At 48.8% G+C, this 23,367-nt stretch overlaps 1 protein-coding gene across 1 annotated transcript in view; it reads right to left on the reverse strand.

Moving 5' to 3' along the window:
- Positions 1-212: 212 nt before the first annotated feature.
- BCAM (basal cell adhesion molecule (Lutheran blood group)) overlaps positions 213-23,367 on the reverse strand; it is a 78,819-nt gene continuing 55,664 nt past the window's right edge. The window contains 11 exon segments of the mRNA XM_048501713.1: positions 213-403; positions 3,941-4,082; positions 6,913-7,028; positions 7,156-7,315; positions 8,487-8,611; positions 8,717-8,899; positions 12,651-12,747; positions 14,032-14,102; positions 22,657-22,711; positions 22,713-22,871; positions 22,982-23,109. Of these exon segments, the coding sequence (XP_048357670.1) occupies positions 213-403; positions 3,941-4,082; positions 6,913-7,028; positions 7,156-7,315; positions 8,487-8,611; positions 8,717-8,899; positions 12,651-12,747; positions 14,032-14,102; positions 22,657-22,711; positions 22,713-22,871; positions 22,982-23,109 (1,427 nt within the window).

Consider the following 23,367-nt stretch of genomic DNA (forward strand, 5'->3'; position numbering starts at 1 on the left):
CCACCCCCCCCCCCCAGCACCCCCCCCCCCCCCCACCCCCCCCCCCCCCCACCACTCCCACCCACCACCCCACCCCCCCCCCCCACCCCCCCCCCCCCCCCCCCCCCCCCCCCCCCACCCCTCCCCCCCCCCCACCCCCCCCCCCCAAGCTGCCAACTTATCCCTTAAGGAACCCCACAAAACCATCTAAAAACATCAGCCCTGGATGGCACTTAGGGGGCACAGAGAGGATCTCCCCCCAGCCAACTGACTTGATGATTCTCTTGTCCCTTACTCACCTCTCCAGGTACGCTCCAGGTGATCTGTGGTTCTGGGTGCCCCAAAGCAGAGCAAGTCAATGTCACTTTCTGGCCGAAATTGTGGTAATGGCTCGGTGACTGGGGTTGCACTATCTCCGGCGGCCCTGTTGGAGGGATCAAGTCAGGAGGTTGCAATTAGAACCATCGACATTCTGCATTGGGTGATTCCGCACATGAGTAAAATAGGTTCAACCTAGTTCCCTGAGAAGGGTACTGACCTAGGTCGAAGCCATTGTTGTTCCCCACTGCAACCAGCTCGATCCCAGCTCGGAGGGCGGAATCATCCTGTGCCTCTTCGCCGCTCCGTTCCGATTGGCTACTGTTCTAAGGCCATGTTCCGTCTATCCCCACACACGTTATGAAAAAAAATTGCCACAGGAATGGAGGGACAAAGGTGGCGTTTTTTGATTGGCCAGCTGTACGCATGCCCGAAACACTCAGCTGTGATTGGCTGAATGGGGGACTCCTGGCACCAGAGATCCCGCACTTTACTGGAATCGAGCTGAGTTCGAGCGTGGTTCCCTGAAAAAGTAGTCGTTCCCAACTGGAGTCGGAAATTTGGCCGTTACACGGGGCGAAGCTGGTACGAAACCACGTCGATCCCAGTGGTTGTGCGGAGCACTTAGGTCGAACGCAGCTCGAACTTAGGTCGATAACGCAAGTGCAGAATAGACCATTGAGAACAGATGGCAGAGGCTGTGGTTTGGCAGCAGAAGACCAGCTCTGCGTGAAGAAGGTCGCTGGTTCGATCCCTGACATGCCTCGCCTGAACGGGATCTCAGGTTGCAGACAAGACCCTTTTCCTGTTGGGAAGCCATTCCACATACCCCGACAACTCGTTGGTAAAAGGATGATGTCGGGGTGGGGGGGGTGTGTGACATATATTATGTAGGGTTGAGAAGCCTGTTGTTTATTATTCGCCATCTGTGAATTTTAGGTTTCAGTATAGGTTTTAGTGTGAAATTTTATTTAATGTTTTAAACCTGTCTGTAAGCTCCCTTGAGCTCGACTTCGGTTGGGAAGGGCAGAGAATGGCTCTGTTGTTTGTTTGTTTTCTTGCAGGTAAGTGTAAAAAAGGCCACCGGCTTGTGAAATCTCACTATTTGGAGACCTTGACAAGCATACTCCATGAGTAGTCACATAGTCACACTGGACACAGTGTGTAACAGACTTCCCTCTGACGATGATAGCCACAAATGCAGGCAAAACATTAGGAACTAGATCTACCAGACCACAGCCACACAGCCCAGAAAACCCACCCCAACCATACTCCGTGAGACTTCTCTCTCCTTTTTTGCTGCCAAGTCACATGACATGGAGATTCCCTCCCCCTCCAATGAGGTTTCAAGACAAGAGATGGTTTGCCATTGCCTGTCTCTATGTAGCAACGCTGGACTTCTTTGGTGGTCTCCCATTCCAGTAACAACCAGGCCAACTCTGCTGAGCTTCTAAGATCTGAGGGGGGATATGATTGAAGTCTATGAAATGATGCATGGGGTAGAAAATGTGGACAGAGAGAAATTTTTCTCTCTTTCTCACAATACTAGAACCAGGGGGCATCCATTGAAAATGCTGGGGTGAAGAATTAGGACTAATAAAAGGAAACACTTCTTCACGCAATGTGTGATTGGTGTTTGGAATATGCTGCCACAGGAGGTGGTGATGGCCACTAACCTGGATAGCTGTAAAAGGGGCTTGGACAGATTTATGGAGGAGAAGTCGATCTATGGCTACCAATCTTGATCCTCCTTGATCTCAGATTGCTGCAAATTGCAGCAGCAGAAGGCCATTACTTTCACCTCCTGCATGTGAGCTCCCAAAGGCACCTGGTGGGCCACTGCGAGTAGCAGAGAGCTGGACTAGATGGACTCTGGTCTGATCCAGCAGGCTATTTCTTATGTTCTTATGTTCTTATCTGACGAAGTCTCAGGCTAGTCCGATCCATCAAGGTCCGATCAATGTGTTCCCTCAAGTTCAGGAAACCCACTGTACCCGGAGAATTCCCCGGTGCGAACTAAGTGACTGAACGAGACCGAACTGCTCTAAAGAGCTCCAAGAAGCGATTTTGGCACTTGGAGAATGCTCTCCGAATGCCAGAACCACTTCTTGGAGCATGACTCTAGCCCCCTGGGATTAATTCTAGCATTTATAAAATCCTCTTTTAAGTGCTAAGCTTGTGGCAGTCAGAAATCTCCCGTTCTCCTGCCCCTGTAATGTACATTTTTCTCTGCACACATTTATTTGTTTGCTTCATCTAGGCCCTGCCTTCATTTTGCATTTATTTATTTATATCCTGCACTTCTCTCCAATGGGCACCCCAATGTGGCTCGCTTAATTCTCCCCTCCTCCATTTTAAGCTAACAACAACCCTGTAAGGCTGAGAGAATGTGGCTGGCTGCCATGGTAGAATGGGGCTTTGAACGTGAGTCTCCCAGAACACTTTTACCCACTACACCACACTGCCCCATATTGGGGGGAGGGACTTTTGTTGAACTGCTCATAGGAAGTTTTGCAGAATGGGACTCAACGCACGAAACCCTGTTGGATGGCGAAACGGGGTCTCACAGGCTGTTGCAACCATTCCATTTTGGGTGGCTCTGTTCTAAGCAAGGAGTAAGCAGGACAAAGATCCCCCCATTTAAACATAAGGGAATAATCTGCTGGAATTCCATAGTAAGTACAATTTCTTTTCAGTTCATGCAAGCAAGGCTTGCAAATTTCTTTTCAGTTCATGCAAGCAAGGCTTGCAAATTTCTTTTCAGTTCATGCAAGCAAGGCTCCAGAATTATAGCTCTCAGGGAGTTGCATTAAATCTACCCGTGTTTCCTCGAAAATAAGACAGGGTCTTATATTAATTTTTGCTCCAAAAGATGCATTAGGGCTTATTTTCAGGGGAATGTCTTATTTTTTGTCCATGATTTTGCGCCCCCCCCCCCCCCCAACGTGACCAGATCAGCTGCGCCGGGAATCTGTAACAGGGGCTTATTTTTGGAGTAGGGCTTATATTTCAAGCATCCTCCAAAAATCCCCAAAAATCATGCTAGGGCTTATCAGAGCTGCAACTACAAATCAGATCCCACCCACCCCAAAAAAGAAGAGGAATTTGGATTTATATCCGGCTTTTCTCTCCTGTAAGGAGACTCAAGGAAACTTACAAACTCCTTTTCCCTTCCTCTCCCCACAACAGACACCTTGTGAGGAAGAAGAGGATGAAGTGGAATCTGGATTTATACCCCGCCTTTCTCAACCGTAAGGAATCTCAAAATGGCTTACAAACCCCTCTCCTTCCTCTCCCCACAACAGGCCCCTTGTGAGATAGGTGGGGCTGAGAGAGTTCTGAGAGAACGGTGACCAAGGTCACTCAGCAGGTTTCTTGTGGAGGAGCAGGGAAACAAATCCAGTTCGCCAGATAAGTGTCCACCACTCACGTGGAAGAGCAGGAAATCGAACCCGGCTCTCCAGATTAACGTCCACCACTCTTAACCGCTATGGCAGGCTGGCTTTCTGCTGGTTCTGGAAGGCCTACAGACCTGGTTACTTGAACTCTGACTGGCCTTAACAGAACAGTCACAACAGAAAAAGTAAACAAAGCTCTTCATTGATACAAGAAGGGTCTTTTTTCCCCCACTCCACATCCATACCTTCTACAATGACCTGGACGGACTGGTCTTTGTGTAGTCCAGGAACACTGGGCACAGAAGCTTCGCATGTGTATCTCCCTGCCATGCCGTAGGTTAGAGAAGTAAGAGTCAAGGTCCCGCCGTGTTCCACCTCTTCTTTTCCCTGCAGAAGGAATAAGTGTGTGCTGTACTGTTTGGGGGCTTTTTAAAGACCGCTGCAACCTGACGTGAGCACAGCAGCCTCAGAAGGGAGCCCTATATATCCTCCCCTGCCTAAAAATGACAGAACCAGTGCTGGGATTCAAATAATTTAACAACCTGTTCCAAAAGGACTCAGTGGTGGGATTACAACCAGTTCTCCTAACTAGACAAAAAAAAATTAGCTACCGGTTCTACCGAACTGGTGTGAACTAGGCTGAATCCCACCACTGGACAGAACCCCCAAGTAGGGAGAGGTGAAACGGGCCACTTCTTTGTGATTTTTGAACCACACCAGTTCAGATATTCGGGGCAGAAAAGCAGATTCACAAACCCAGAAGACCCCTTTCCCTAAACACACACAACCCAAACGACATCCCCGTTATTTTCATTCGGAAGGATTTAAGCATTGGTTACTTCTGGTGCACTGTTTTTGGACAGGAACTGCCTAAAGTGAGAACGCTTGGAGTTTTTTTTTTTTTTAAACGTTTCCCAAGATCTGGAATTCCCTTCTTCTACCCCTCCAAGTGTTCTGGAGGAAGCTAAAGTGAGAAAGAGGAGCAGAGCTCTTGGATACTGAACTCGAAGAAGAAGAAGAAGAAGAAGAAGAAGAAGAAGAAGAAGAAGAAGAAGAAGAAGAAGAAGAAGAAGAAGAAGGAGGAGGAGGAGGAGGAGGAGGAGGAGGAGGAGGAGGAAAAGGAGGAGGAGGAGGAAGAAGAAGGAGGAGGAGGAGGAGGAGGAGGAGGAGGAGGAGGAGGAGGCGGAGGAGGAGGAGGAGGAGGAGGGGGAGGAGGAGGAGGAGTTCCTCCAGATTAGATACACAAGCTCTTAACCTCCTATGCCACTGCTGCTTTGGGGGATTTTACAATAGTTGCTGTTGCTTTTGTTCGGTTTGTTGTTTTTACACTTAGAGTCTTTAAAAAAAATCTGTTGGCCAAGAAGCGAGTTCTACGTGTGTTAAAGAAATAAAAGAAGTAACTTTTCGCTCCTTCATTCCTTTAGAGAAGGCTATTGGGTTGGCCTAGGGGTGTCCAAGAACTTTTACGCCTGGATGTCTTTCATGGATTCATAACTCCCATCAGCCCTCATTGGTACATGTCGGTCAATAAATATATATTTGGAAGTGATCGTTTAGAGCAGGTGTCTAATGCTGGCGTTTCAGATGTTCGTGGACTACAATTCCCATCAGCCCCTGCTGGCATAACTGTCAACAATATATATTTGGAAGTGATCGTTTAGAGCAGGTGTCTAATTCTGGCGTTTCAGGTGTTCATGGACTACAGTTCCCATCAGCCCCTGCTGGCATGGCCATCAACAGTCTTGGCCATGCCAACAGGGGCTGATGGGAATTGTAGTCCACGAACATCTGAAGCGCCAGAGTTGGACACCCCTGGTTTAGGGTTTTGTAATTTGGATATGGAGCCCAGTACAGTGTTCTGTTTGTGGAGTTGCAAATGTAGGATACAATCTATGAGGATAAGATTGGGCCAGGACAAGAACAGGTGGGCGACAACAATAGATAGAAAGCAAAGAACATGGATCACAGTGTGCCAAGAATGCTTTGTGCCCTCCTGCACTGTAAACAAAATGAGGACACTTGGTGACCCCCAGAATGTACCAAAAAAAATCCGATATACAAAAGCATGGTTTTGTTGCGTGAACTGCAAGTCATCTATAAGCTATACTCTATTCTTGCTCCCAAGAAGACCCCCTTTTAAAGTGTGCAGGAGAAAGATTTTCCTGTTCTTAGAAAGGCCGCCACCTCCTGTAATCTCTGTACGAGTTACTGATCTGAACACCCTTCCTGGTTGGAAAAGAGCAAGGATTCGTGCAGAGATACAACAGGCAGGCTCCTCAGCTGCCAGAGACTGATAATATCGAGCTGCAGAGTCTATTTCTGGGGCTGAGGGAGTTATTTTCACAACAGCAACAGCAGAAGTGGCTAGACAACTCTGGGGACAGTGAAGAGGACGATTAAACTCCATGTATACACAAACACACACACACCCCTAGTCTGTTGGTAGATTTTGTAATCTGCCTCAAGGCCCGCAGACAATGGAAAAATTGAGTAAAAAAACAAAACCCTTTTCATTACGTCATTTAAAAACTGAGGCTTAAGACTTTGGAAGAGCCGCTGCAAATCTAAAGAGACCACCAAGCGAACAGTCTGGCTCAGTGCGAAAGCCCGTGTTTCTTTCCAGTTTTCCTTGGTATCAGGCAGAGGCGGGATTCAGCCGGTTCGGCCCGGTTCAGCCGAATCGGTTATTAAAAGCCCCCTCGCTTCCCCTGCGATGGACAGAAAGATACCAGCTGGAAATTAAAACTTTTTTTTACAGTAAGTTTTTTACAGTTACAGAGAAATTATTAATGCCCCGTCCCTGGAATGCCCGGCCACACCCCCATCGTGCCCCGCCCAGCCCCATTGGCGCTACACCACTGTTTGAATCCCACCCCCATGGGAACCTGTTACTAAAATTTTTGGATCCCACCACTGGTTAGAATTATACATAACCTCCCTCCCTGACATAACCTCCCTCCCTGACATTTTGTGGTTGGCTCCGCCTTCTGCCGCAGCCATTGGATAGTTGGCTCCGCCTTCTGCCGCAGCCATTTTTTGGCTATGCCCACCATTCTGTGTCAGAATCCCACAGGTTCAAAAAGGTTGGGGGACCCCTGGCCTTACCATTGGTTGCTGATGAGAATTTCAAAGTAAATACATTCCCTTACTGCAAAGCCAGGTGGTTTCAACACAGAAACATGCAACATTTGCCACACTGGCAGAGTCCTGAACTCACCTTCCTCCACGACAACGTGGGCGTCTGAGAACCGCTACCAAAGCAGCTGAGCTCAATGTTTCCCCCCAGGGGGACTTTCACCGTCCTGTTAGGGGTCAGGACCAGCATATCTAGGTCTGCAGCGGGTGGGGGGAGGAGAGAAAGAAAGAGATTGACTGGCAGCACTGGAACTGAATGCCTAGCTTTCTTGCTTCGGGGAAAGACTGTGTCAGATTTTCCCCCAGAAGTCTTTGGGGCACTCACAGTGGACGCTGATGGTCTCTTCCTTCTCCAGCTCCACCTCTGGGGGGCTGTCGAAATCGAGAACGTGGCACCGGTAAGTTCCGCTGTCATCCTTGGTCACTTCCGGAAGGACCAGGACTCCGTCCAGGTTGGACCCCAAGTCTTCAAATTTGTCGTGACCCTGGATTTGCCAGGGTAGGCAGGTGTAGAGGGAAAAGAAGGCACCAGACAAGACAGGTCAGGAAAGGCCGACCCAAAATGTTAGCCCGAGTTCCACCATGATCTGGACTGAAAACTATTGTACACACAAGGAAGCTGTGATCCACAGTGACATGGTATGATGAAGAAAGTAAAGGACAGGAGGCCAGCAACTGGGGGCCCAGAGTCCAATTGTGACCCAAAAGACAGCAAATGTTACAGGGGGAAAAACCCTAACAAACCAATAAATATATTCCAGCCTTTCAAAGGATGCCACTGGTGCAACAGGCAGAAGAGAGGAACAGGAACCATGCAGGTGTTCACATGGGGATACATAGTTAGCGCAACTGGGTGCTGCTCTGGCAGGGGTGGAGCAAGGGGGAACTGCGCCTGGGGTATGCATGCGCCCCGCACCCCTGCCACACCCCCGCCCGCCCCAGAATGCTCCGGCCACACTCCTGCACAGGTGGGTGCCCGGGGCATTGCGCCCCCCCGGGCCCGTTGGCGCTACGCCACTGTCCTCTGGGAAGGAGGCTGGAGCTTCCGTTCACACACACAAATAGGGTCACCCACAGCTGTTTTTGTTACCTTTTCCACCAGATCAAAAAGGTTATGAACTCAATCCATGCAGCCTCCTCCCCAGAGGAGCACCTGATTGGGCAAACCAGGTGTTCCCAACGTGGGGCCCGTGGACTCCATGGCACCCCCCCAAGTGTTTTAAGAAAGTTGGCGTGGCCAAATGGGGCATTTGACCAGCTGGGCTTCTGATTGGCTGTGCAGATTTGTAAAAAAAGCTGCTTTGGCGGCAGCTGACACCTCAGGACAGGTGTCTTCACTGTGTAACTGAAGGTAAACCGTGTCAGCCCTTCCGTGGCTGGCTCCACCTCTTGCAGGGGCCATTTTGTGGCTGGCTCCACCTCCTGCAGGGGCCATTTTGTGGCTGGCTCCACCTCCTGCAGGGGCCATTTTGTGGCTGGCTCCACCTCTTGCAGGGGCCATTTTGTGGCTGGCTCCACCTCCTGCAGGGGCCATTTTGTGGCTGGCTCCACCTCCTGCAGGGGCCATTTGTGTAGCAGCCATGCCCACCAGCCTGTATCAAAATCCTAAGGCGCCTGCACGCTCAAAAAGGTTGTCTAAACAGCAGTGAGCATTACCTTCATTTTGGAGAAGATGTACTCGGGCGGGGGGTTTCCATCCCCTTGGCAAAGTAGCTGCACGTCGTCCCCTTCTTTGATGATCTTGGGAGAGTGCAAACTAAACTTCACGTTCTCTGTGTAGTCTGCAAGTGACCGGGGGGGGGGGGGGGGAAAAGAGAATCACCATCTTGCACAAACGCAGGCTTCTGCGCGCCGCCACCAGACAAGCAGGGATGGGAAAGACTCACAGTGCAGCGTGAGCTGGAAATACTCCGACTCCATGCTGCGGAGTTCTCCGTGGGGCATCGAGTACATGACTTGGCAGCGGAAGCGCGAGTCTTTGTCGGTCTTGTTCGGGCGCAAGTAGAGCGTGTTGGAGACGGTGTGGAGCCCCGACGCCTCTTTAACAGTCCGGGACACTACATACAGGTCTGGGGAGAATCAGAGAAATGTGGGCAACAGGAACGATGCAGATGAAAAAAGAAGGGAGCCAAAGAGCGGGAGGGACCGTAGTCAGTAGACTGGGTAGAGCAGGGGTACCAAACATGGTTTGTGCAGGGGTCATGACGCAATAGAGGAGCTGCGTGGCGTAGTGGTTAAGTGCTTGCACTGCCACTCACATGGTCAGGAGTTCAAGCCCCCTGTGGGTCAGATATCCTGGCAGCTGGCTCATGGTCAACTCAGCCATCCATCCAGAGGTGGGATCCAGCAGGTTCTCACCAGTTCCCGAGAGTGGGTTACTAATTATTTGTGTGTGCCGAGAGGGGGTTACTAATTGGGTCCGCTTTTCCATCTCCACGCCCTCGCCTCCCCGAGAGGCAGACCGCCTTTGAACGTGAAGGTTCCATATAGCAATTGCGACTAATAATGTAACTCCCTGAACTGGGTTAATCCCTTTCAGGTACTGCAATTCATGGATTCTCAGCCTTTCGTACCTTTTATCTCTACAGTCTCTATCAAAGAACCTGTGTGTTTCACCATTGCTGTGTTCAGATTTGTGAGTTGGGGCATTTTCTATAACGTGATGATGATTTAGAAATGACCTGGTGCAAAAAAAATAATAACAGTGGTGGGGTGGTTGCCCATGGGGCAATTCCAACCCTTGTAGGTTTTGGCCCAGGGCCTTCTAGGTTTGCCTAGATACGCCTCTGCCCCCTTTGCTGAGGGGGGGCTGGCGAGGGAACCTGTTACTAAAATTTTTGGATCCCACCACTGCATCCATCCATTTCTTGGTTGGTAAATCAGTGTACTCTTAAAGCACATAGCCAGAGAGTGGGTAAAGAATAAAGCCGGGAAAGCGTAAATGGCAAAACTACTCCCAATACAAAAAAACGGGCTTGCTCTTATGAAATCACTGCTCGTGAGTGGAAATTCCCTTAGGATCAGACACGACTGAAGGGGAAACTTTACTTTTTACCATGACGCAATGACTTTCTTGGCACCCACGAAGTGTTTTTAGAAAGTGGGTGGGCCAGGCAGGGATTTTTTGACCAGAAAGGATTCTGATCCGCCATTAGAAATCAGACTGGTTGAGAAGATTTTTGAAAACGTTGCTTCGGCTGCAGCTGCCGGCACAACACGAGGATCTTCACTGCATGACTGGTGCTAAGCTGTGCAGCAGCCATTTTGTTTCATGCTACCTCAGAGCTGCAAATGTGCCCATGGGCTCAAAAAGGTCGGGGGGGCCCTGGCGTAGGGGTTATCTGGCATGCCGCTCTGGATACTTCCGAAAGACAGATTGTGTCTTCAACGTGATTTTTATGTGAGGAGGTAGCCACGCAATTTGGCGCTGCCTGTGGTTCCTTTACTCAGGGATATTATTCACGCCGGCCAACTTGAGAGGGCTCTTGCAAAGACTGCAGCGTTTGGGACTCTTTAGTTTGGCGAGGAGAGGTCTGAGGGGGGATAGGATTGAAGTCTATAAAATGATGCATGGGGTAGAAAATGTCGACAGAGAGAAATTGTTCTCTCTTTCTCACAATACTAGAACCAGGGGGCATCCATTGAAAATGCTGGGGGGAAGAATTAGGACTAATAAAAGGAAACACTTCTTCACGCAACGTGTGATTGGTGTTTGGAATATGCTGCCACAGGAGGTGGTGATGGCCACTAACCTGGATAGCTTTAAAAAGGGCTTGGACAGATTTATGGAGAAGTCGATCTCTGGCTACCAATCTTGATCCTCTTTGATCTCAGATTGCAAAGGCCTTAGAGGACCAGGGGCTCGGGAGCAGCAGCAGCAGAGGGCCATTGCTTTCACATCCTGTGCGTGAGCTCCCAAAGGCACCTGGTGGGCCACTGCGAGTAGCAGAGTGCTGGACTAGATGGACTCTGGTCTGATCCAGCAGGCTAGTTCTTATGTTCTTATGACTTTAGACAATTGTCTGAGATTTTGTTATACAAAGATGGAAAGCGCTGAGTTTTAGGCTCGTTGATCCCACCATGGGCAGAAAATATTATATAAGAAGATCAGACCAGAGGTCCATCCTGTCTCACACAGTAGCCAACCAGTTTCTTTAGAGATCCCACAACAGGGCAAACAGGCCAAGACCTTCCCTTGATGTTGCCTTCTGGCATCAGTATTCGAAGGTTTACTGCTGCAGAATGTGGAGGTTCTTTTTAGTTACCACAGCTAGTAGCCACCAATAGCCCTGCCCTTCATGAATCTGTCTAATCTCCTTTTAATGCCGTCTATGCCTGTGGCCATCACCACATCCTGTGGCAGCAAATTTAAAGTTTAATTGTGTGTCTTGTAAATAAGTGCTTTCTTTTGTCCGTCCAGAATCTACTGCAGATCAACTTCACTGGATGCCTTTGAGTTCTACTATTTTGCAACCCATCGAGATGGTTCCTCGACAAAGAGGGGGAAAAACTGGAATGTGCTTAGGGCAAAACAGACACAATGCTAGGAATTATTTGGAAGGAGCGCTTTGATGTTTCCTTCTTTAGCTGGGGGAGGGTGGGTCTGACCACAGTCCGGCAGACTGAAGAATAAGCCCACAAGGATCTTTATCAATAGACGCTGTAGTGTTGTGATAAAGTCACAGCGAAAGGAGGAGGAGGAGGAGTTTGGATTTATATCCCACCTTTCTCTCCTGTAAGGAGACCCAAGGTGGCTTACAAGCTCCTTTCCCTTCCTCTCCCCACAACAGACACCTTGTGAGGTAGGCGGGGCTGAGAGAGTTCTGAGAGAACTGTGACTGGCACTGGCCCAAAGTCACCCAGCAGGCTTCGACCGCAGGAGGGGGAAACAAGTCCAGTTCACCAGATAAGAGCCTGCCACTCATGTGGAGGAGTGGGGAATCGAACCCGGTTCTCCAGATCAGAGTCCACCAGTCTTAACCACTACTCGGTGCCGGTCTGTCCTTTGGCTCAACACACCTTGATGACTGAAATATCTGAGAAAGCTGCCTTTTCACCTCACACCTTTTAAGTCACCTCACCACAAGAGGTGGGATCCAGCAGGTTCTCACAGGTTCCCGAGAGTAGGTTACTAATTATTTGTGTGTGCCGAGAGGGGGTGACTAATTGGTGATTTTGCCACGTGATTTTTGCCTTAGTCACGCCCCTCCTCTCAGCAGCAGCGCGCAGAACTTGAAGCAGTCTAGCAGGTGCACCGGCGTGCGTGGCAGCCTGCGCCTGCGTGCATTCGTTTCCTGCCCAAGGACCGGCGCAGCGGCTGCGTCCTTGCCACAGCCCCGCCCAGGAATGCCATGCCCCCGGAATGCCCAGCCACGCCCCCATCGTGCCCTGCCCAGCCGCATTGGCGCTACGCCACAGTTTGAATCCCACCACCATGGGAACCTGTTCCTAAAATTTTTGGATCCCACCACTGCTCACCACGCTAACATACGGCAAACCAAAGCAAGGAGGCAGCAGAATGCTGGACTGTGGGAATTCCAAAACAGCCTCCTATTGTGTGTGTCTATGTGAACGAAAGATACCCAGGGGCAACCAGACCCCCCCCCCCCCCGCCCCCCGTTTGCTGAATGAGAGCCACGTCGCCCTGTGTGAGGTTCAGATTGTCCCGGAAAAGCCGGTCGCAACAAAAACAAACCATCACTTCCCCTACCACCTGATCCTTTTGTAGCTGGGAATGCGGGGACTCGATCTCGCGACCTTCTGTATGCCAAGCAGATGCTTTGCCACTGAGCCACAGCCCCACCCTTACAGCTCCCTTACCTCTCTTGCGTTCAGACGGGGCTTGCAGAGGGTGGTCATCTTTGTACCAGTGGATGATTGGCACTGGGTTGGCGTTTCGGCTGATGCATGTGGCGATCTGGGGGGGGGAAGGCACCGATTGGCCGTTGAGAAATCCCTTGATGTCAGACCCTCCCCCCTGTTTTGCTTCATCCGGGACACCACCTGCCTTGGTTGGATCCATCTCCAGCGATTCCTGTTTCCCTCCCAGCCACCAGCTGCTGCAGCCAAAGTAAATCAACTGGAAGAGAGGCAGCAGCCAGGAACCTTTTCATTCACCCCCGGATTCAGAGCTCCATCAGAAGTTCCCCTGCTTTTCATTGGTCCTTTCCGCACAACCCAAGTAAAACGTTTCGAGGCAGGAAATAAAACGTTTCCTCAATGGCAGCTGACATGGCTTAACCTTTTCGGTAGACCGAAAGTGCTCCAAACTGCAAACTCCAAAACTCCACTTATTTATCGCGAAAGTGCGCCCAAGCACGGGGCAATTTAACCTGAATACTGAGATTCTCATTTAGAAAAAACGGTTGGCTCCGAGGCGCACGTTACTCAGGAGTAAGCTTGGTGAACCGTGCAACGCTTCGAATGGGTGAATCACGACCCTAGGAGGGTTTACTCAGAAGCAAGCCCCATTGCCAGCAACCGAACTTACTCCCAGGTAAAGGATCATGCCCAGGCTAGCCTAGATGTGTGTGTATGGGGAGGTGGATTTTCCTCAGCCTCCCACATTACGATGAATTCTGTGCACGTGTGCCCACAGAAAGGGCTCTGAGTGCCATCTCTGGCACCCGTGTGGCCATAGGGTTCTAATCCACAATCTGCTCCTATGGAGTTCCGCAACATTTCTAGTCCAAAACATTTTATTTGCATGTTGCTTCCTAGCGATTCTTTTCCTGAAAACGTTTTCACTTGCCGTGCGATCTATTTGAGATGTTTCCAATGCCTCCCGGACGACCTCCCGGGTGCCCGTTTTCCGAGCTCTCACCAGCCCTCATTGCCGCATTCCCACCAGTTTTTTAAACAATTTTTGGGCATCGTGTCTTTTAAATGATAAAGGCGTGACCCCTAGAGAATCACAGCACAAGACTTTGAAGCCTCATAGCATCAGATCCACAGTTTTTTTTGTTTTTTTAAAAAAAGGAACGACCACAAAATGGTGGCCAGGAATCGTTCTGAGGGCGTGGGTGCGAACAAACGGGGGAGGGGAGGATTGAAAATGTTTTGCAAACTTTTCAAACATTTTCAATGACTTGTGAGGAATGGGCCATGATAAGTTTCCAGAACAAATGGAGGAAAAGATCCGACGTTTCTCTGGCTTATCAGCCTTTTCTGCCCCTTTATGCAACCCAAGGAAGGTTTGTACCTCCGAAGCGTGCTCTCCCGTCACTGAGAGGGTCCCGGTATTCCACTTGACCTCTGGGGGCTCAGGGGGGTCTGTGGAGAGAGAATCAGTGGATAGGCAAGTCTGGAGGTTGAAACAGGTCACCGCAAACTCCAAAAGGTTAATCAAAAACACGTGCGCCGTGTTGCTGCGGAATCCCCGTGGGCACATGATTGAACTTTTACCAGATGGGGTTTTAAGCTCTCCGGCTCTAGGTTTATTATTTGAAGATCTCTGTACGTCGTCACCCAAAGAGATATTCCGAACCTTAAAAAAACAGACTTTTAGAGCAGGGATACCATCTCTTATTGGGGCAAGCAAATCAATCACGCTCTCCCCTTTCTCTCGGAATAGTACCTGAACAGGGGCATACAGCCAAATATCTCGAACTATTAACTGAACCAGCCATCTGTGCATGCATCTGGGCATGTATTTTTATCTGTAATTTTTGGAATTGCTGCTATAATGTATTTTAATGAATTTTAATGTTTTATCGCTATATTTTTAAATTTATTTTATTTATTATTGCATTTATATACCGCCCCATCCCCTAAGGGCTCTGTATTTATGAGATCTTATATTGTATCTGTTTTATGTCTCATTGTACACCGCCCAAAGCCCTTCGGTGTACAATGAGACACATTTGTGTGTGCCGAGAGGGGGTTACTAATTGGTGATTTTGCCACGTTATTTTTGCCTTAGTGACGCCCCTCCTCTCAGCAGTAGCGCGCAGAACTTGAAGCAGTCTAGCAGGAGGTGCACCAGCGTGCGTGGCAGCCTGCGCCTGCGTGCATTCGTTTCCCGCCCAAGGACCGGCGCAGCGGCTGCGTCCTTGCCACAGCCCCGCCCAGGAATGCCCCACCCCCCAGAATGCCAGGCCACGCCCCGTCATGCCCCGCCCAGCCCCATTGGCGCTACGCCACAGTTTGAATCCCACCACCATGGGAGCCTGTTACTAAAATTTTTGGATCCCACCACTGCTCTGACAGTTCTATTCTGGGGCTTCTGTTAAACAACGCAGACGTCATGCTCTTGGGAAAGGTAGCAAAAATTTCTCTGACAAGAGATGGAACTCTGTAAGTAACGTCTAATGCTTGACACAGTTCCTCTGTGTTTTCATCTTTCTCTTGCTTTGTACATTGCAAATGTCTGGTAGCGTACTAGAACCTATTTTATATGCCTAATAAAGGTGGTTGTTGCTGTTGAAAGTTCCAAAGCAAGGGATTCTGGGATTCCCTGGAAGCTGGTAGACGGTTCCTCGATCAGACGGTCAACAGTAGAGCCAAAACTTTACCAAAAGGGCTACCCACCCATTTGCTAAATTTTTGTCTCTGCAATCCTACAGGGATCGGGGGGGGGGGGGGGGGGGAACAGTCCAGGAGACACCCCTAGCTCATGCAAGGAAACTGTGATGTATAAGGAGAAAGGATTCATTGTTGGCCCCAGCGTTGTTTTTATGGTCTGCAACAAGCCCAAGGGATGTTTTATTAGATATCAGTTTAGGCTGTTGAATGCTGGGTGTTTTTTTTAATGCCTCAGGTTTGATTTCTCAGCTTGTTCCAACACTTATAACTCTTATGTCGCTGCTTTGATGATTTAATTTTTTTTGTTTTTAAGTTGCATGCTGCCTGGAGCCAAACTCTGGAAGGGCAGAATATACCATTTTTTAAAGTAAATAATAAATGGGTTTTTTTAAAAAAAAAATTCTGGGAGTGAAAAATGGTATCTCTTCCCTCTCTCCCCAGTATTGTCAAATTAGAAGAAGAAGAAGAGGAGGAGTTTGGATTTATATCCCCCCTTTCTCTCCTGCAGGAGACTCAAAGGGGCTGACAATCTCCTTGCCCTTCCCCCCTCACAACAAACACCCTGTGAGGTGGGTGGGGCTGAGAGAGCTCCGAAAAGCTGTGACTAGCCCAAGGTCACCCAGCTGGCGTGTGTGGGAGTGCACAGGCTAATCTGAATTCCCCAGATAAGCCTCCACAGCTCAGGCGGTAGAGCGGAGAATCAAACCCGGTTCCTCCAGATTAGATACACGAGCTCTTAACCTCCTACGCCACTGCTGCTCACTTAAAGAGAAAATTAAAGAGAAAACAAGGCAGATTGGGGGAGAGGATTTCAGAAAGTTAGAGAGAAGACAAATGACTTTGAAAAGAGAGAGAGAGAAAGAGAAAAGTTAGAGAGACGTCCAGGACACAACAAAATTCAAGACAACTCCGTCCAGCTACAGTATTCAGGAAGTGGCGGCACTGAATCATCTGAGCTAGATTTCAGGGCCAAAAAAACTACTTCATTGGATGTGATAGCACCCTCTTGATAAAGGAGACAAGTAGACAAACACACCATCTCTGACTCCTTCCGCACATGCAGAATAATGCATTTTCAATCCACTTTCACAACTGTTTGCGAGTGGATTTTGCTCTTCCGCACAGTAAAATCCAGTTGCACAGTGCATCGAAAATGGATTGAAGGTGCGTTATTCTGCATGTGCGGAAGGCGCCTCTTCCTGCCCTCCTCTCTACATCTGCCGTGCACATTTGCTCGGTTGCAGCAGGGTGATATTGCCAGACAACCCAGCTTTTCTGTTTTGCTTTGTTTTGAGATCATCGGCGTGCACAGCCGGGGGCAAGCGAAGCACACAAGACACACGAACATTAGGAATTGGGGCAAGGTTGACAGCGAGGGATGACGAGAGAGATAGTCCTCCTCTGCCAAAAGAACAGAGACCTCGCCAGGTGTTTTGCTGAGGGCAGGGAACTATTTGGTAATTACGCAGTGCTGGGGGAATTTACAGGTTGACGGGGAGAGAGGCTGGAGTCACTAAGGATTGCCCAAAGACCGAGAAATGAGCGAGGCAGAGAGATGTCAGGGCAGGGAAGGATTCCGCTGTGCCTAACACAGGGGTGGGGAGAGGCTGGGACAATTTTACTGCCTTCTCGCTGACAGGGGATGCATTTCACTCAGTAGGTCCCTTCGCTTGGCATTGCAAGAGATTAGAGATAAATTCAGAACACGTAGCTATGTTGGGTGTGGTGTGAGCAGGGGCGGAGCGAGGGGGAACTGCACCTGGGGCACGCGTGTGCCCTGCACCCCTGCTGCGGTGGCACCCGTCTCTGCTCTGGAATGCCCCCGCGCCACAGCGTACCCAGGGGGTTGCGCCGCGCCACTCCCTGCCCCGCCCCGTGGGTGCAACGCCACTGGATGGGGTCAGCTCAGCTATGGTGACAGGCCAGCCTGTATGGGATAATTTCATTATTGACTGTCTAGTACAGGGGTCTGCAACCTGCGGCTCTATAGGTGTTCATGGACTACAGCAGGGGCTGATTGGATTTGTAGTCCACGAACATCGGGAGAGCCGCAGGTTGCACACCCCTGACCTAGGAGCTAGGTTTTAAAATACATACACACACACACACACACATATATATATACATACACACACACATACATATACACACACGCACATACATATATATATATATATACACATACACACACACACACACACACATACATACATATACACACATACATATATACTTACCACACACACATACATACAGTGTATACACACACATACATATATATACACACACACACACATACATATACACACACACATATATATACACACATACACACACATACATATACACACACACACATACATACATACATACATACATACATACATACATACATACATACATACATACACACACACACATACATACATACACATACATACATACACACACACATACATATACACACACATACATATATACCGTGTTTCCCCGAATATAAGACAGTGTCTTATATTAATTTTTGCTCCCAAAGATGCGCTATGTCTTATTTTCAGGGGATGTCTTATTTTTCTGTGTTCTGTTCGTCGGGTGTGCTTCCAAACAAAAACTTTGCTATGTCTTACTTTCGGGGGATGCCTTATATTTTGCACTTCAGCAAAACCTCTACTATGTCTTATTTTTCGGGGATGTCTTATATTAGGGGAAACAGGGTATATACACACATACACATATATATATATACACACACACACATACACACACACATACATACATACACACACACACACACACACTCATGTAGTTTATATTTACAGCCTGCCTTTCTCACTGAAGCTCAACAAAAGAGAAAAAGAATATCATCATACAGAATAAAACATCCAATGAACAATTCAATAGGACTGTGTGTGTTACGCACCATTGAGAAGCTTTCAACCTAAAGGGACCCTAGAAATTGATGCTTCAGAGGGAAAACATGTTGGTCTCCAGCAGAAGAGCTAGATTCAAGAGCAGCAGCCCTTTGTCAGATAACTAGGTGTTCTCTAAGGCCCCTTCCGCACAAGCACAATAATGCACTTTCAATCCACTTTCACAATTGCTTGCAAGTGGATTTTCTCTCTACACATCCTGCTAGTTTGTTTGCATTCCTCTTTGGTTATTATGCAGTGCTGGGGGAATTTACAGGTTGACGGGGAGATTTTGGCTATTCCGCACAGTAGAATCCAGCTGTAAAGTGCATTATTTGAAAGTGGATTGACTCTAATGTTGAAATCTCTGAAGCTGTTGCTATATTTTTACTCTGTGTACTGCAAGTTGAGCAATAATGATCTTTTTATTGTATTTGAAATCCTTGGCACCGGTTTTATGCCTAATAAAGGTTTTGGATTTGGAAAGTGGATTGAAAGTGCCTTATTCTGCGGAATAAGTGCCTTATTCTGCGGAAGCTACTGAACTTGAATGCAGGACTTAACGACATTCAGAATGTTCTATCATTAACAGCCTTGCAAGCTAAAGTGGCTCCCTTCTCTGAGTCTATCCATCTTAACTTGTCCAAGAATTATAGTCTTTTCCATTGAGTCTTGTCTTCTCTTGGACAAGGAATTCGGACTTAACTTACTGCCTGAGCAACAATGAGAAGAGCAAACTGCCTAAGGCAAAGTTTCCTGTGAGCAGGGCAAAATGTGGGATTTACACGGTATAAGAGGATGCTATAAAAGCCAGGTGATATCTGCAACAACCATTTAAATGAACTACAGGTGTTTTATTCCTGTATGAATGTGTCTTCCACTGTCCCACTTTGCCACAGTTCTGATTTCTCGTTTGCCACATTTTGCAGAATAGTTGCACCTTATTTGCTCGAAAAGAAGAACAACCTAAATGCAAAATGCCCCCTTAAACAATGTTACCCATTACTGGCTATACCGTTTCCCCCAAAATAAGACAAGTTCTTATATTATTTTTTGCTCCAAAAGATGCCTTAGGGCTTATTTTCAGGGGATGTCTTACATTTTGCGACCCTCACGTGACCAGATCAGCTGCGCTGGGGAATCTGTAACTAGGGCCCCTTCCGCACACGCAAAATAATGCGTTTTGAAACCACTTTCACAACTATTTGCAAGTGGATTTTGCTATTCCGCCCAGCTTCAAAGATCACTGAAAGCAGTTTGAAAGTGCATTATTCTGCATGTGCGGAATGAGGCTAGGGCTTATTTTTTGGAGTAGGCCTTATATTTCAAGCATCCTCCAAAAATCCCAACAAATCATGCTAGGGCCGTGATGGCGAACCTTTGGCACTCCAGATGTTGTGGACTACAATTCCCATCAGCCCCTGCCAGCATGGGAATTGTAGTCCATAACATCTGGAGTGCCAAAGGTTCGCCACCACTGTGCTAGGACTTATTTTCAGGATAGGTCTCATTTTGGGGGAAACAGAGGTAAATGGCGACTTTTACGCAAACATAAGAGGACTTCCCCTCCACATACACAAACACTTTTAAAAGTTTCGTTTATAGCATATCCGTGGGGGGGAAAACCTACCTTTGCGTTTGGATAAATACTGCAGAGTTGTGGGAAATTTCCTGGGTATGTTGTACGACAGCCCTAAATTGTGCTTCCGTTCTGCGCCGACCAACAGCCGCAAGCAAAACTGAAGACACTGATTCCCAGATGCTGAAACCTGACTCTGCTTGTGTTTCTGATCAATATTTTATCTTTCTCGAGGGCAGCTGGCCTCGTCGGCAGGCTGAGCTCTTAACCACAACAGCCGATCAGGATGCCATTAAAACATCTTGGAAATAAGCCACTAGTCCACAAGAGTGCTTTACTGGCTGCCCTGCTGTAAGATGCTACAGAGGCATATGGGGGCCAAATGGTACCCGGAAACAAAACACTTCTCTGGGCGGCCCTGTCCCTGCCCCAGCTGCTGCGCCCCTCCCCTTCACCTCCCCCCCCCATGCCCCACTTTCCTGGGCCGCAGCCAGCCCCTCTTCCTGGCTCAGCAGCCACGCCGCAAGGAAGGCATTTGGTCATGTGGGGGGCCGATTTTGTGCCCCCCACGTGACCAGATTACTTGTGCCCGGGGACATTGATTACCCCATGTCCCTCTGGCAGGTACGCCCCTGAGCTGTACTAAAGCCACCTGAGTGTACGACGAAGAAGAAGAAGAAGAAGAAGAAGAAGAAGAAGAAGAAGAAGAAGAAGAAGAAGAAGAAGAAGAAGAAGAAGAAGAAGAAGAAGAAGAAGAAGAAGAAGAAGAAGAAGAAGAAGAAGAAGAAAAGAGTTTGGATTTATATCCCCCCTTTCTCTCCTGCAGGAGACTCAAAGGGGCTTACAATCTCCTTGCCCTTCCCCCCTCACAACAAACACCCTGTGAGGTGGGTGGGGCTGAGGGAGCTCAGAAGAACTGTGACTAGCCCAAGGTCACCCAGCTGGCGCAGGTGGGAGTGCACAGGCTAATCTGAATTCCCAGAGAAGCCTCCACAGCTCAGGGCGGCAGAGCTGGGAATCAAACCCGGTTCCTCCAGATTAGATACATGAGCTCTTAACCTCCTACGCCACTGCCAGAGAGAGCAGACGTACTAAAACTCTTGTGCGCAAACACCTACAACGCAGGTGACAGAAAAGGAGCTGTTGGAAACTTTGCATAGAAGAGCCGTCATCTGTCAGCTGGGTGGTCTAATATTTGCATCCCAGATAAAAAGGAGAGGACTGCTATTTGCATTCTCTTTTTCCAAGCTGAGAGAAAATGTTTACCTTCCTTAATGGCTGCTGCTCTGACAGAAGAGCTACGCTTGCAAGATTAAGGAACGGCAGCTCCTTGCAGCCCTTCGGCTCCTGCATGTCTTTTGAACCTAAGCAGACTTACCTGTGGAATAGAAGTTCCTTTGTCAGCGTGCTAAAACAGGTATGTCCAGACTAGAACACACACACACACACACGAGAGACAAAGCAACCTGAATACTGCGAAATTAGCAACTGCAAAGGCGAGCAAATATTTGACGCGCCTCTTGTCCAGACACTGCCTACTCAAATTTCCCCCTGGATCTACTGAGGAAGGAGCCGGCCCGCTCATTACACACAGTGCACGATCCACATCTTGAAATAACAATTGTCAAATATTTTGTTTATCTCCAGCATCCATTTGGTGCCGGGCGTGGGGGTGGACAGCTTTGGACGTTCTGCTCTGGAGCTACAATCGCCAGAGGAGGACATCCAAATCTTCTCTCTGGGGGCTTTCAAAAGTTCGCAACAGGTGTGTTAAGATCACCCAAAAGGGCTCGAGCCGTTGGGATGGAGAGCAGATGCTGCTGAGACACGTGGCCCAAAGAGGGCCATGCAGGATTGACGGGTGTTTTCTACAGCACCGTCGATGTCCACGGTGTTTTACAGGAGAACAGAAGCCAAAGCACGAGGTGCTCACTCGAAGGCGAAAATTGAGACTCTCATGGGACGGGAGAGGAAAGGAAGATGAAGACGAAGGCTGTCTATGCAGCCTTCAATAGTTCGCTTTAATTTCAGCTCACGATGAAAACTGTCAAGTGCGTAATGCCCATTGGGCAAGGTGGGCATCTGCCCAGGGCATCACCTTGTGGGGGGCACCAAAAATGCAGGGTCTGCTTGGGTATTTTCAGTGGTTTTCCGTTTGGTCTGCAGAGGGCGCAGTTTTAGAGCACCAATTAGCTGTATCATCAGGAGACTGTCCTTATGCCACCCCTCAAAGCAGGTAGTTTGTTCAGGAGTCCAAAGTTAAGGGACTCCCAAAGGGGTGTTCCCATCCCCATTGCTTCCAACAAAAAAATGGGAGCCAGTAGGAGATGGGGGCTACACCTTTGAGGGTCCATAACTTTGGCCCCCCTGAACCAAACTGCACTAAACCTGGGGAGTATCATTAGGGCAGTCTCCTGATGATACGCTGAAATGTTGGTGGCAATATGTCTAAAAAATGCACCCCCTGCAGGCACCAATGACCTGGTACAAAAAAATATTTTTTGGTTGTGGTGGGATGGCCTAAGGGGGGGCATCCAACTCAGGTTTTGCCCAGGGCTCAGGTTTGCCTTGTTATGCCCCTGTTTGTAGGGCAAGGGTGACCAAAGGCAGCAGGCATCAGCGAGAGAATTCTGGGTGGCGTTTCTTCTGAAAGGAAGGCCACAAGTGCGGACATGTTGGGAGGCAAAGGAAGAAAAACTGGGAGGGACAAGCACGTGAGGAGCTGGAATAAGAAAAAGGATAAGCTAAGAAGGCTAAGCAAAGCCCGAGAGAAAGGATTTAATGAGGGACATCCCATGGGTCGACCAAAGAGTCTCACCGTAGACCTTGACCTGGGCCGCCCTGCTGGTTCCCCGCTCAGCCATCACGTATTTATTGCGGTAAAGCCCTCTCATCACTCAGTTCGGCTGCTTTGATGACCAAACCGTAGTCGTCGTCGATGAAAATGCGATTGGTGTATTCGGTGTTCTTGTCCACCTTCCGGGTGTCTTGCTCACAGAAGGCCACGCGGCGTTGCTCTCCGTTCTTGTCCATCTGTGAGGATGGAGCAACATAAACTTGCAGAAGAGTTTAAACTTATTCTTTTTTTAAAAAAAAGGTTACCTCAGCCATGCCCAGCCCTGTTGACCGTCCCTCGTACTCACGATAAACCACTCCACCAGGAGGTAATCGCTTCCTCCCGTCAGAGTGTGCGTGCACGAAATGGTTGCCTCCTGGCCTAGCAACACCTCCACCTCAGGTGGGACGGATACTTCAACGGCTGCACGGCACCCTGGAAGATAACAACAAATGAGGGAGATATATGGTGGATCTTGACAGCAGCGTAGTGTTTTTCTGGAGAAAGAAGGATGGAGAAAGGCCAGGCCCTGATGTAGCTCTCCCTGAGGGCCGGCCTACAAGCCCGAGACCCTTTCCACACATGCGGAATAATCCACTTTCAATCCACTTTCACAATTGTTTGCAAGTGGGTTTTTGCTATTCCGCGCAGTAAAATCCAGCTGCAAAGTGAAAGTAGATTGAAAGTGCATTA

This window comes from Sphaerodactylus townsendi, linkage group LG06, assembly GCF_021028975.2.
Source record: "Sphaerodactylus townsendi isolate TG3544 linkage group LG06, MPM_Stown_v2.3, whole genome shotgun sequence".
Classification (NCBI taxonomy): Eukaryota; Metazoa; Chordata; class Lepidosauria; order Squamata; family Sphaerodactylidae; genus Sphaerodactylus; species Sphaerodactylus townsendi.